Source organism: Topomyia yanbarensis, chromosome 2, assembly GCF_030247195.1.
Source record: "Topomyia yanbarensis strain Yona2022 chromosome 2, ASM3024719v1, whole genome shotgun sequence".
Taxonomy (NCBI): domain Eukaryota; kingdom Metazoa; phylum Arthropoda; class Insecta; order Diptera; family Culicidae; genus Topomyia; species Topomyia yanbarensis.
The window spans coordinates 7840168-7856045 of NC_080671.1; the positions used below are offsets into that span (position 1 = coordinate 7840168).

At 37.5% G+C, this 15878-nt stretch overlaps 1 protein-coding gene across 1 annotated transcript; it reads left to right on the plus strand.

The window, feature by feature from the left end:
- The first annotated feature begins 13554 nt into the window (after nt 1-13554).
- LOC131679046 (uncharacterized) lies at nt 13555-15845 on the plus strand. Its single transcript, XM_058959582.1, has one exon. The coding sequence runs from the start codon at nt 13798-13800 to the stop codon at nt 15685-15687; it is 1890 nt and encodes a 629-aa protein (XP_058815565.1). The 5' UTR covers nt 13555-13797; the 3' UTR covers nt 15688-15845.
- Nucleotides 15846-15878: the final 33 nt, after the last annotated feature.

Consider the following 15878-nt stretch of genomic DNA (forward strand, 5'->3'; position numbering starts at 1 on the left):
TTATTTTAATTCTTGTAAAATATACGTGAGTTAAACGCAAACAGAGCAAATTAAATACACTGCACTAAATAAATAAATAAGATGTGGTAAACTACATATGAGCAACTGAAGCCAATCAGTATTATTATGTATTATTTGAATGCCCGACGTATCATTTTTAATATTTGTTTTCAAGAATAAATTTGTTGAGAAATGAATCGCAATAAAATGTCAGGCGTAAAACTATGTGCTCATTTTTCATCCCGCCAAGCATGTAAAGTTGGTAGATTTATGCTGCTGCCCTAATCGTTTTTTTATGAAACAAGCTCACGTACGCTGCAATTATCAAACATGTACGATCAATACAAGTTTCCTCGCATATCCGATAACCTATAGCAATTATAAGCGTTCAACAGTTTACTCGTTCAAAAGTCTTGCGTTTTTCTTCTTAACCCAATCACTTGCTCGACCTTTGAATATTAATGCTGTCTGTATTATGTTACCTACCAGCTAATCTCGTTTCCATTATCGCACGAAATCTACGCCTTCGTAATATGCAGCACGAAAAACGGCTTCTTTGAAAGTTAAATAACACCCACATTATTTCCGGTAGTGTTTGCAGAGAAACAATAAGTCAAAAAAGTGCATCCGTTGGAAAATTTCTCTAATTATCGGAGAGATAGGGCATTTTCGAATGTCTTGCTTTTTGTGTTGTTGCTAGAGCTGTGGACTACTAAGCATATCCGTTTGATGCTTTTTGAGCAGAGATTGGATTATTTCCTTTGGTTATCCGAAACGGACGATGTCTTATCTACTACAGCGAGAAAAAGATAATCAAGCGTATACTAGGGTATTGTGCTTATTATATCAGTACAGCTAATTGTCATGATATTTCGCACCTCTTGTTTTCAGATTAGGAATGAGATAATGGGAATATCAATTTGGTTCAAGATGTGTCTACGATTTGTCTAAAAGTGGAACACCGTCAGAAGACCTATCAATGAAGCCGAAGCGGAAAACTGATCAAAATAATCACTGCTTAACACCAGGATTGAAATTCAGCAGACGAGCGGGCACTGGAGGTGGCGATAATAATTGATGAGATGGGGCGAAATTCGTAGGCGAACCAATTGGTCGATAGTCGAAGGCATGAGGTTAATAACCACCACAAACAGAGTCAATCAAATGCCCGGTGACTATTGACAACAATATTTGGGAAAACTATAAGTTGGAAAAGGTGAAGTTGATAAGTAAAAATAGCTACAGTTGGAAGAGCAATATGCTAAAAGGAGAACACGAAAAAGGAAAGTGGATTGGATTGCTGATAGGTCCCGACTTCCAATTAATTTAACATATCCTAAATAAAGTGATTTCAGACTCAGTGAAATTAGAAAAAATCAGTGGTGCAATGGAAGCGACAACAAGTTTCAGTGGGGGAGGTGTCCCAAGGAAAACAAGGTAGAGAAATGGATAATGTGCCTATTATGGCAATAGAGCATATTGTGAGCCTATTTCGCACCTGGTGGTTTTGAACTAAGCATATACGATAATGACAGGCCCGCCGATAAGGGGGTTGGGACGGGGTGTTTTCCCTCCCCTCAGGCCCGGAGTTCTGGAGGGGGCCTGGAATTTAAACAGAAAGTATATTTTCTACAAATATTATTTTGACAAAAATTTATATTGAAGTAGAATTAAAATTAAAATTAATATATTGAAAGCATTGAATTGCAGCAATTTTAAATTTCTTCGAGAAAGAGAAGCAATACTCTAGGACTACAGAAGCAACAAAGAAAATCTGTTGAATTGCGAACTAAGAATTGATTAATCAAAGTGTTAGCAAAGATGCTTATCTTCTCTATTTCGTTTATTGCACACAGCTCAATGCGTTAGCTTAACAGAGCCCTGGATCTTTTAATATTTACAATGTCTAAATTAAAATAAATAAATCGACTTTAATTATATTTCTATGGGATCTAGTGTACGCGATTTGTTACTTCTCATAATGATGTTTTTTCTTGTTCGAGGATCCATAAGCAGCGTCGTCTGGTGTTGTTTAGGGACAGTGATGCCAAATTGATACTTTTTCATTCACTAATCAAAGTCCTCATCTACTCTGTAGTGGCCAGTTTATGTTAAATGTTGACATGTTTAGCATTTTCATGCATACATGAACAGTGTAAAGTATGATCATGACAGTTTTGCTAGAAAAACCGCAGTCGAGAGATATTCACAGGGCTAATTGAATTGAAAATGATTGAGCGACGTGGCTATTTGAATAAATGATGCAACTAACAAACGGGTCGGTGTTAAGTCAGACCGAACTAAGTCGCAAAACATAAAATATTGAGATAATGATAGCACTGGATAAAGAATTTCTTCAGCTACATTCGACTTTTGACAGATTTGAAATATGAAACAACAAACAAGAATTATGACAATAATTATTTTCGATTTATAATGTAAAGGATACTGTGATTCAAGCTTTAAACTCGTTTTTCTCGAAATCAATATATTGTCACTTAGTCCGGTCTGACTTAACACCGACCAACTGTAGTTGGAACATAGCAGAGGTGAGTAAGAAAACCAACCGGTGCGTACATGTAGACCGGTACGGTCTATTAAAATATCAACACATGTAAAGGAATGTAAAATCAAAACGCAGTTTTGATTTAGCTCACACGGTAAACGAAACCAAAACCTCAACCGAGTCTCAGTTTCGAAAACACAACCGCTTCACTCAGCACCGTTTACATGTGTGCACGAGTTTCAGCTCGTGTTGATGTGTTTTCAAGTTCGGTTTTAGAAAACCGAACCTGGTTTCTTTTTGCTACACTGAAAGGAAAAGTATGATAGATAATACTATTTCGATGGTTTAACGAAAAACATTGCGCCATATGAATATTGTAGAGCATAAATCTTTATTAATGTTATTTATTAAATTCTCTATAGTAGGTTTCACCATGTCAATGTTCTGGTACATTCCACAAGATTCATATTGTTAATTGCACCATGTTTGTTTTTGAACACATATAGTATTTCAAACTGTAAATTGTAATTTGCACAAATCAAAATTTACCATATGTTGAAATATTTGATAGTTGGAAACACTATTATTAGTAAAACAATACATAAATTTTTACTACTTCTATATATTTGTAGTAAACACTATTTGTAGATCTATGTAGTTTATAGAGTTTCGTTAATTTATTTAAGTAAATATATTTTTTCACATGCATTAACGTATATATCTCCCTTTGCATAGTTTAAAAGTAGCATCTGCGTCTGATAGATTTTCCTGGGGGACATTCAAGTAAAAACCGGCTGGAACTAACTCTTCCGGCAGAGCAGCAGGTACTGGTTTAGTCAGAATCTTTGCGAGGAATATGAGATTGATGCCCACTTTTTAACCTTTACTCCAGATTATTGTAATGGAAACATTGATAACACCCTAAAAAGACTACTTTATTAAATATTCACAGTTGCTACTCATTTTAACTTACCAACAAAAAATGGAATGATTGGAAAACCATTGAAGCATCCAGGCAAAACACCAGAAGTTCTGGTAACAAGGAATCTGTAACAAGGCCACAAAATATTCATTTAGAGCGCGATTTGAATTTTGCTTTTGTTAAATAAATATATACTTGCCTTTGATTGAAACCTCAACTACAAGTATGACGATAACTCGCGAGTATTTTTAGTTTTAGAAAGAGGAATATACTGCTAGATTTCAATAAATATTTGACTCAGAAAAGTATATTTTCCAACAAAAAGTGCGCTGGTAATTTTCACTGCAATACTCCGTTTAATAATACCATGCTTGTGGTTGTGATAGTTTTAAGAACATTGACTTATTGGTTGAAAACCATAGTGATTGTGGTTTCAATCTCACTGTACTGATGGTAAAAACAAAAATGATTGTGCCAATACATAGGACGAATTTCGCGCCAAATCGTATTCAGGGTTGACAGCACCCTCTCAGATTCTAATGAAACTTTCTGTACATGAAGAATTTGTCACAAAAAGCCACTTTGCATATTTTGTTTTTCCAAAAATGATCTAGACTGTTTTTTGAAAAGGGCAAAACTTTCTTACCATTTTTTTTAAATGGCTATAGTCTAAAAATGACAAATCCCACAAAAAAAATGTTGTAGAAGTGGTTTTCACAAAATTAGTCAAATTTTCGAATTTAGAATTTCAAATTACTACTGCTCTTGGTAGACGAAGCGCGCTTGGAAGCGCTGTAACTTTCGATCTCGGATCTTTATAAAATTTAGGAAAACATTCTCAAGGAGTTGTACTTTCAGATAAAATAATTAAAAAAAAATTCGCTTTCATGAAAAATGAAAAAGTAGTTAACCCCTTAATAAAAATATGCTTAGTTGCTAAAGTAGACAATATCTTCTCACAAACTGAGTTTTATTGGATTCTGAGATGATTATGAGTTTCATTGGTACAGTTTTCGATTAAAATACACTGAAAAAAAAATTCAGTATGGACAAGGAAAAGTTTTCTTTCAAATAACTATTTTTTCTTAAAAGTGCCCAACTTGAATCTTTGACGGTAGGTGGGAAACATAATTACTTATCTTGGAACAAAATTTCATCCAAATCAAAAATGGGTTTTTTGTAAATCGACTTTAAATTTTTAAAATCGATTTTTTTCAGTGTAGGAGTCAATGAAGAATTTTTTCAATATTTTTATTCAAAGATTTGACTAATTTTGTAAACATCACTCTTACAACATTTTTTGCAGGATTTGTCATTTTTAGACAATATCCATTTGAAAAAAAATTGGTAAAAAAGTTTGGCCCTTTTCAAAAGACAGTCTAGATCATTTTTGGAAAAACAAAGTATGCAAAGTGGCTTTTTGTGACAAAGTTCTCATGTACAGAAAGTTTTATTAAAATCTGAGAGGGTGCTGCCAACATTTGTTCGAGTTGGCACGAAATTCGTCATAGTTAAATTGACTGAAGTGGTAGGATAATTTCAACTGCAAATTTTTATTCACTTTAATGTTAAATGTAGTTAAGCACGAGGTTAAACATACCATGTATTTCAACAGTCTATCATAGTATTTCGTACTATTATTTTGTTACGTTCAAAACATCTTCCTTGCTAAATACTATTTTAGCGAATTTTGAGATCGTGTATGTTGTCAGACCTACTAGAACATTATTTTCAGTGTACACACGGTGCTTCGGTTGAAAGAAGAAGCAGTAAAATTATATGCAGTGCTACCGAATAGACAAGCGAAATGAATAAAATTAGTTGGTCAGAGTCGATGGGGCAATATCAATATGTTTGGTTCTGGGAAGTTGTTCACAGTTCCACAATTGATGTTCTTCGCCATACTAAAAAGAAAATGGCGGAAACAAATTCTAAATGACCACCTTGTGTTGGCGATTATTCCTATCAAATGAATAAATGTGATTTTTATTGGTTTGGGAAAGTTGGCTAAAGAATGAAAATCGATGTTTATCGCTATTATAGCATGCAAGATGTGTATTCTTAACGGAAACAAGTTTCTAGATGCCGAAAATGTATTTATAAATATTTTATTTTTGGACGGAGAATATCTCTAGAGCTAAACAACAATTGTTTAGATCAACGTTGGACTACGTCCAAAAAAACGTTCAACAGACGTCCATCGTTGGATCCGTGTTGAACGATTTTGAATCGATTTTTTGGGCTTCTTATTGGATTTGGTTTTCAAACCTCGGTTGAACACAACCAAGAGCAAAACCGCACACGATGTAAAGCAATTGAAAATACGTGTGGAGATTTCATTTACCGTACCGGTACTCAACCGGTTTTTTCCCACCTCAGGAACACAGTAGGGCATGCTTTGAGATTCGTTCCTCTTTCATAGTCAAACAAACAATAATGTGGTGAAATTGGATTTCCGTAAGTCTTAGCAGCATTCGCACCTTTAATAAATATTCCTCTTCGCGAACACTAGGGCGGATTGGGCTGTACTGTATTGTACTGAAGATTGCTCACAGTTTGCTGATGATCTTTACTCATCATGAAATAAATTATACCGCAACGAGGAAAGTAATTGCTATTATTTGCTTATACCACTGGCGCAGTAAATGTAGACAGGTAGAAACCATTTGATACACTGCACTGTTAACAGACAGAGCGCGTTTAGTTTCAGATCTGATCGAGATGAAAAAGTAGACTGATGCTTACCTCATTTGCTCAGCTTACTATCGTAGTGATAGAGTGGTTTGATGCGAAGATATAGGTAGTTTTATTGCAAAAGAGTTTAAGATGCATTATTATACATACACTAGTTCCGCGAACTAAGATGATCCTTCTGAACAAATTTGCGGAAGGCCACTAGAGAAACGAAATAAAACAAATTGAAATGCTCAATGTAACATGCACACTAGCGCCGTGTGTGTACAATCCATTTCCCAATGCTCGGCAGTGCTTTTATGGAAGAAACTTGTCTGCATCTATGTAATGATATATTTGTTTTCATCGATAGATGTACACATATTTGGCCCTGGAAATGAAAGGCGATACATTCAATGACCCATTTCGAGAATGCCTGTTCCTACATGTACATTCTGAGGCCGGAATGATATACAATAAGCACCGCGCGAATACATCCACGTATCAATTGGATATTTGCAATATATTCGCACTTCCAGAATGAAAAATATTTTTGATTCTGGCACGTATTTACAAAAAGGAAAATATGTATGTAGACAAGCATTGAAAAATAACAAGAAACGATCTCACCAGCTCTAAATAAATAAATTTATGAGATTTCTGTGAAGAATTCTCCTCCATCCGTGAAATTGTTGCATCAGCTACTCAGGTCCAGGTGGCGCTAAGCGGAACGAACGGGCGTATTTTTCGCTTCTTGCTTCACATACTCCAATGGCAAAGGAGTGACGACAAATTTCTATGCAATTCACACTTTTCTCGCGATATTTCAACTTACTAACACGTAACTCAACAGGAAAAACTACCAACTAAACGATTGACTTCATTTTCCTGTTGAATATATTGTATATCACTGAAAAACTGTAACATGTCACCCTGTCCCATAACTAAAATTAATAATTAAAAATATCTCTAGTTGACTTTGTTCCATGACTGTCCATTTAAAATCCAACCGCTACCAAACCTCACGAGTGCGATCTTCTGTTACCAAATCAGAAAAACACAAAACGCCAACAATGATTGCGGTTGAAGATATTGGGGGTTCGAGATAGGCCTGCGGGATAGACTCGCTCTCTTTGGCATCAGCTTTCGATCAAGCCACACGTACAGTGTTTAAGCTCGTCCAGTGAATTCAAGAAAAAGGAAGCGATCACACCGTCAGGGAAGAAAATTAATATAAATAATTTGCGTTGTCTCCGTTATCAAGTCTACGCGGTATTCGGGTAGAAGTGACCGGTGAACCGAAAACCACCGGGTTCTGTACCGGCAGAGAATTAACAAAAAAAGGTGTTCCCTCGTAATCCCACCATCCCGAGCTCGGGTTTAATATTGTGCGCGCGCGTGTGACATATTGCCACCTTAAGCGAACCTACCGTCCGTTGATGACCCCGCGAGTGTCGGAAAATCGTGGTGCTATATAGAAAAAATCCCGCCGTGGTCAGTGTTGCGGATAGTGAACCCGTCCCTTAAACCACCCTGGAGTTCACCGAAGACGAGCGACCGTGAGTGTCCGAGCGTGATTGCGTGCGCGGAGAGAATAGCGGTCCACGTCCAATGGCAACTAACCTCTCTAAAGAGCTAGTTTAGGCAGCCCTCGAGAGAGTCAAAGTGAGTCTGCATGCTCATAGGTAAGCGAACCCTAACTTACAAAACTTGTCGACAACACGTCCGGGCGATTCGCCAGTGCTGCCACGATCCACATGCACACTAGCACCACGTAGTGACAAAATTCTGATCCCAACCGTTCACCTAACGAACCCACTTGGCCTTTAGATTAACTTTGCTGAAAAGAGATGCTTTGCATATAAGCAGGATCTCGAGGCAAAGCATCCTAAATTTACTCTTTTAAGGAAGTGCTAAACTGCAACAACATTGCATTTGTTGCAAGCGTCAGTGTGGGGATTAAGTTGTTTTTTGATTACATAGGTTGTAACCTTGGGGTCATTCATTTTTTATTCTCGGACCGGATTTCGGTGCGGGGTTGAGAGTCGAAGCCAGGTGAGCTGCGTACAGGACAATCCACTTACAAACTACACTATTTGGTCCGCACCCAAATTCAGGATGTGCGTTGAATATAATCGCTATACGTCCAAGTGATTGATTTCAGAACATTGTATCTTATATGATGTGCACCATAAACCACTGTTTGCGGTTTGTGCTTGAATAAATAAAAAATATCGTTCACGATACAACATATTTTTGTAAAAAACAACGTAGTTGTCATTGTATTAATAAATTATTATGCGTGCGAAAGTCGATACGTAATATTTTTGAGGATCTGACTATGAATATAGAGCTACAAATTATTCATAATATTGAAGACTACAATCAAGTAGAACTCTCTCTACACCCCATACAAATGAGAAGCGACACGTTACGGCGCCTCTTTTATGCGAAGGTACACTGAGAAATAAAAATGTATGCAGAATTTGCATATTTTTTATTTCCGTTGCTGTTGTGTTTTTTATGCATTTTCAGCATATAATTCTAGTAAGCATTTCAATAGCAAGCAAAGTAGAAGAAACAAGAGGCAGGTAAAAAAAATATACTATCGATGACTAAATAAAGTTCTCCACTGATTGTAAAAGTAGACATGTGTGCGTGAGTCATTATAGAAAGTACCACTTTCTCTAGGAAGAGGTGCTGCTCCAAATTCAGGACAGAGTTGCCAGTCTTCTTGATTTGTAGTCTTCTATAATATGTAAGAAAATTTCGTATATTCACGAAAGATAGTACGATACCTACTTACAGCAGAGTTACAAAGATATTCTCTCAGTATATAGGCAGAGCCGTAGCATGGTCTTCTGACGCCCTTGGCGGAGTCTCAGTTTTGCGCCTTTTTGGTGTTTACTTTGGCTTTCTTTTTCAGTTCGACCTTCTAATAAAAAATTTGTGTACATGGAAATGACACACCTACTCTCTACTTAATTCATATTTGACTGTCGCTCATTTCATGTAAATGCCAGTCACAAATCTTTTACTGCATATGTATGAAATCAGTTGAAGCTAGGTGTTTGAAGGCGACGGAGGGAGCATCTATTCCGAAGACTGTATATTAAGGTGCCAATGGCATGGGTAGGAAACAGGTGATCATCAAATTTAATAACCGGACGCACCTCGAAAAAAATCTCCTTGCAAAATTTATCTCAATCGGAAACAATTAACCCATTCATGCCCATGTTGTTTGTGGACAACAACGTTTTTAAACAGCTATAACTTTTGATTGAGCCAAAGCTTGCTCACAAAAACAAGTAAGGCTAATGAATGTGACTGTTGCCTTTCATATGAGTATTAACAGTTACAAGGATCAGCTCGCATTAGACGAATTGCATTCCGATGGAGCAGTGCTGCCAGGGACAGTTTATGCTGATGACGAAAAATGAATTTTTCAGATATCTTCGCTATGCTGCAATATTATTAAAACTGATAAAACTTATCAAGTTAGTCTGTCTTTGACTACGTTTTCCACGCAAGTGAACTTTTGTAAATATTCTAGAAGAATTGTATTGAGCATTGGAAGGTAAAAATTGAGCAGCTTCTAGCACTGCGAGGGAAGCACCTATCTTTATGAAAAAAGGTTTTTCATGTTTCTTGACCCTATCGTTTTCAAGGAAAAACAGTTTTGAATCCCTGCCTACACTAGAAAAAAGTTGTGCATGAAAGGGGTAAGAGATTGCACAAAACGGCTGTTGGGGGTAACACCACTGGGCAGTTCAGTACAGTTTGAGCAAAGAGATGCTTTTGGCAACACGACATCGAACCGGCGGAAGGAAACTAAACTGTCAACAGTAGAATCAGAGATAGAAGAGTAAGTGAATGATGAGAAGATATTTTAGAAACTATTGCGGAAAAGTGAGCTTGAGTTAAATTGTTTAAAGAAGGAGTTTAATTGGGAGAAAAGTAGGAGACTAAAGGTTTAGGTGGACGAGGAAGTAAAATAGTGCGGTTAAAGAGATGTGAGTGTATAAAATGAATCAGACTAAGAAAAAGATTATGACTAAAACATAACCTATTATCACAGTTCGGTATCATAGATCGTAAGTTGCGTGGAAATACGAACACGCATTCCCTAATTTAGATAAAACAGCCAACAGTAAGTAAAATAGACATTAATATGATACTATTGGTTAAAACACAAAAATTATAACTAGGTACAGAACAGTCGGGAGTCGTAAGAATCTGAGGGAGGAAAAAATTATTGAACACCGCAAAATGTTAGCCACTCTTCACTTAACCCTAAATGCTAATAAATATAATTATAGCTTTCATCTGCACATAACAAGTGTTCTTTAACTGTACACAACAACGGCCCAAGTACAAAAATTATCGACCGTAAAAAACACAAAAGGACCCTTAGAAGATTCAAAGAATGATTTCAAATCGATGATGCTGAATCGCTTAAGATGCAATGAAAATTTTCAGGCTTCGAAAAGGCTACTTTAATTAATTTTCTATGCCAAATGTCTTAGAAATGCATGAAATAACCGATCTTGTATCTTTTCGTAAAAAAATGTTTTGACAAAAAATGTGTCACTGATATTTTTAATTTGTAAACTGAGATGTTTTTTTTTACTTGACACCAAATTGCGACATTTCATGGATTTCTAAATGATTTAGCTTACAAAAAATAAAAGCTGCATTTCTAAACTCAAGTCCTATCTCAATTCAAGAATTTGTAAAAACTTTTGAGGTATGTCCGGTTCGAAATTTCAGGAAGACCATTAATATTGGCACTCTCCCGTATATCAAGTATACTGAGGAGACAGTTTTAGGAACTGATTGGTGAATTACGGTGCATATCATTAAATTTAAACTACCAGTCCAAGGGCCGTCACAGCATTTCGGTTATATTCCATATTGCACTCACTAATCTTTTTGCACAAGCAAATGAAACAAAAATGCTTTTATGATATATTGCTGATTAAGTTTTTTACATATTACGGTTTCTGATAAAATAGGTTGCATCCAGTCATATATCGTGGGAAGATAGATGACCACGTTATTCCTTTACTATCAAATTCAGATTGCTCTTCGAATTATATCCCCCATGATTTCTGTCTCTCCCTTCCTATTCTTCAGCTTCCACTCTGCGCCTGTCTCTAGGTCAGTGCATAAATAAACTCTCCTGAATTGACCCAAATGATCCTAAAATGGATATCCAAGAAGATTCGTCGCCAAAGACTCCAAGCTTCTATTTAAAATCAAACACATTGAACTGGGTTCGATCATAGCCCATAAGATATTCCGTGAAGTATTCTAATATTCCGCAAGATGCAGCAATATTCAGCTGTGCCAGATATCTCTAAAGTTCGCCTAGATAACCTCAGAATTGTGATATTTTGTCTAAAATGAAAAACAAATGACGTTATTGGCGGCAAGACATCCATAACGCGTTTAAATGCCCGCTCACAAAGTGAAGATCTATGATGTAGGACATGTTCGACAAGAATCGTCTGAATGATAGGTTGTTTGTGCTGCGCGTCATGCATGCGGTATTGCACTAATTACAAGCAAAAGAGAGCTCTGCCGCAAATCCGAAGCAAATAGCACATGGTCTTAGACCATTGAGAACCGGAGATTCAACTTAATGCAGGATTTGTTAGACCTAGGCTGGGAATCGGCAACTTTGTGATATTGCGGAACTCCTCCCGGCATCGAGGATTTCATGGTACGGCATGGGGTTATCTTCTCGATGATAATTGATGTAGCTTACTCTATGATCTTTGCTACAGCTTAAAAGAGGTGGCCTTCTTCACTGCCCATTGCCATATTTCCACTCCCCTTGTTCCTATGAAACTGAGAAAACGAGCGTAAAAAGTTTGCAATAATTTTCGCTATTTTTGTTGAAATTTGAAGTCTTTATCTTGTTCTTTGTTTATTCTGGACTAACAGGACTGTAGCGTAGTCTTCTGGCTCCTTTGGTAGCGTCTCAGTTATGCGCCTTTTTGCTGTCTGCTTTAGCTTTCTTTTTCGGTTCGACTTTCAAACAGTAATTTTGTGTGTACTTGGAAATGATACTCCCATCCTGATTTTTTTATGACTTAATCTCACTTATTTTATAAAGCAGATCAAGATTTTAGCGCGTGGCTGACCGCACGCTACGGCTCTGTATATAGGAACACCACTACAACTATTTTTTCATTCATTTCGTTTATTTGATAGGCACAAATGCGTTAGGTTGGCTGTGCCAAATTATTTTGTTTTTACATTTTGGATATCTTAAAACTAGGAGGTTACAATGCTGAAATTTTTTTTTTTATAAAAGAGAACATTTTTTACAGCTATCTTAAAACTAGAAATAAGATTCTATATACAAGAGAGACACTACAACACTACAACGGAGCATTTTCCCTTTCAAACATTTTTAGGTTAACGCTTTCATGCCCAACTTTTTTCTAGTGCATATAGAATCCCAAAACTAGTTTTCCCAAAACCTGCTTAGATAAAGAAAAAATTCAAATCTGTTTTGAAGCTGCTCAGTTTTTACCTTCACATGCCAAATACAGTTCAAGAGTATTTCCGTAGGAAAATTTCATGATAGAGATAGTCGAAGATAGTCTAAATCGATTTTTATCAGTTATTAATAATATTCAAAACAACGAAAATATATTAAATATCGTTTTTGAAAAAAACCAATCAAGTTAATTGCAAAAACTTTAGTTACAATTACTATGTATAACTCTTAGTACTCAAATGAAAGGTTATTAACCTAACTTGTTTTTGTGAGCAGATCTTGTCTAAACCAACAGTTATAGCTTTTCAAATAATGTATTGTTTACAAACAACATGGTCAAGATAGGGTTGTAAACTCACTTAAACATATTTTTCTTATTCGAAAATTTGAACAGGTCTCAATACTACTACGAAACATATGCGACTAAATTTGAGTTAGTTTATCATAAAAATTGCTGAAGGGGTGGTGTAGCTCATTCACTGTTGGGTCATTCAATTTTTAACAAAAATTAAATTCGATAAGAAATTCACTCCTGACGTATTCATTCTTGTTCGTGCAATGCACCGGTGCAACACAGATTAATTTCACACTAGATCGGTGAAGTACCAACGTAAAAACGAAGACACTATTAGAATACTCCAAGGTCATATGGCATAACATCCGTTGTCTTCGCATGCAAACCCTGCAAACAATGCATCATGCGGGGATATTCCCCTTTCCTTGTAGGTATACATTTTCCCACGATTTATCACCCACTCATCCATCAGTCGAGCAAGCGCCTAGTTCCGAACAATTCATGTTGGTACTCGGAAGTGTCACAACTATAAAAAAAACCAACACCGTTCACGTCACACAGTTCAAACAAAGGCTCAACTCATGGCTAAGCTTCCTTCCTCCTTCTTCGCTCTACCAACATCAGGCGTTGGCCGGGCGATACTTTCGTCACTTTTTTTTCGCTTCTATTTGATTTTCCAACTCCAACATAAGTGCGGCTATTTTAAATATTGATGAGCGACTAAAAGTTATGCATTCATCTTCGGCCGTCGTTTAGTCCGGATCGGGTCGTCGCAGCAATTTGTCATAGTAAAACTGTCACCGCATGTCACTCCCATAGTGTTGGGAAGGAAAATGGAAAAAGTTTAAACGGCGTGTTACTCATTATTTTGTAGCGTTTTGAGAATTGTTATGAGAATGGGGATTCTAATCGGACGAATGTTAATTTTCACTTTGTTGAAACTGGTGATTGTGTGTAACTTATTGTCTGCAGCTGAAAACGAAGATTTTCAGATGATTAACCTCTATGAGGAAGTGGAGAAAAATGACAATTATTCCCGCGTGAGTTGGTACGTAGCCAGCGAACGAAGTTCTGTTGAGTGTGGTGGAGTGTTCAAGAGACTTCAGACCGAGCTAATTTCGCCGGAATATCCAGATAACTACGGGGATGAGTTACGATGCGAATACACATTCAAATCCCCGTTTGTGTGCAGTAGTCAGTATCACTTTCAATTTCTAGACTTTGGGCTAGAGCCATCGAGGAATTGCTATAAGGATAGACTAGTTATCGGAGGCGAAGAGATTCTGTGTGGGACAGTTATTGGGTCGAAGAAATACAATTCGACAAATGGAATTCTGAAGGTGAAATTTGTAACCGATGGATGGGGTAGTGATAAAGGTTTCCGTATCCTAGTTACGAGACAACCTTGTGATGATAACGAAGTAGTAGAATCATCTACGGCTTACACGGTCTATTCAACAATTCAAGTATCTGATGAAACTACTCTGGCAAATAGTGGTTTAGAAGATGAGCTTTTACCGCCGAAGAAATCATTTACTGTTAACAGCCGACAAGATATTCCGCCAGATTTCAATCCCGGTAACAACGGATATTTACCCCCAGTAACACAAAATCCTCCGTCTTATCCCATTAATGCATGTCCTCAGCCCTGCAATTATTACTCTAACTGTTATCCTAATAATCCTGGATCTGTACAACCAACCTATCCAAGTTACCCTGTATATCCGAACTATCCTGTGATTCCTAATTATCCTACTTATCCAAGTTATCCACAAATCCCTGGGACGATCGCACCTAATAATCCAACCTATCCAAATGGAAACTATCCGACCAACAATTTCCCTATATACCCTAGCTATCCGATTACGCCGATCTATCCAAATCCCAATTGCCAGTACAATCCATCGGTCTGCTCCCCCAACTACCCTACATATCCCACAAATAACGGTGATGGAACCAACTCAATCGGAGGGGCTCCTCCAGGATATCAGCCGACCGTCAAAGACCCGGAGATAGAACTAGCCGAAAACACCACATCCGATCAACCCCAGCGTCAAGATATACCACCACCACCGGGACTGCCACCGGCCATCCCCGGCATACAACGGTGTTGCCGCAATGTTTATAACCAGAAACGCTTCTACCTGGTCAGCCCCAACTTTCCATCCTACCAAACAGCCAATATGGATTGTTACTATCAAATCTATCGGTATTCTCCGAATACTTGCCGGCTGATAATTTCCTTCAAATACTTCCTGCTCGGAGACGATCGCACGGGATGCAGTGATGCTTTTCTGGAGATCGATGGCCGTCGAATCTGTGGCTGTCGTACCGGAATGGTATACACGAGTCAGTGGAGCAATTTGCCAAAAACGATTCGAGTCCGCAGCAGAATCAATCGGTTTTCCAACGTTCAAGGTTTCGTGCTGGATGTGTATCAGGAAACTTGTCCCTACCGCTATATCCGCAGTCATCAACCCGCTGCTCAGGACAGACAGTGGACCGAGCGTCCAGTTCATACAGTGACACCGGCAAACGTTACCACGGTTCAGACTAACTCAACTTCGCTATACTCCTACTATTACTTCACCGCGGATCAATCACAACAGGAGGAAACGAAAGCAGTCCCCACAATAGTGCAGCGACATCCGGAAGGACCCTCGTCGCGGTTTTATTATCCGAATAATGTCAATTCCTACGGATCATGCACATTCAACGGGCTCGATTGGCTTCGGCTTAAAGTGGAGTCGTTGTGGATTGCTAAGCCGGGATGTTATTAGGATTGGGAAATTAAAATCGATTGGTTCACCTTGTTTCACGTGACATAATTAAAAGATGTTCTCAATTATTGTTAACTTTGTATTCTTTTCGTTCAGACATCTCCGAAACCGAGTGTGCTGTGCTCGCTAAATAGGACCATTTCAAATTTATTACATACAGCTATGAGCCAGTCTAATGACCAAACTTCTCC

Bases quoted from the DNA above. Each gene is read 5' to 3' on its own strand.
- LOC131679046 (XM_058959582.1), top strand. From the start codon at position 13,798: ATGAGAATGGGGATTCTAATCGGACGAATGTTAATTTTCACTTTGTTG.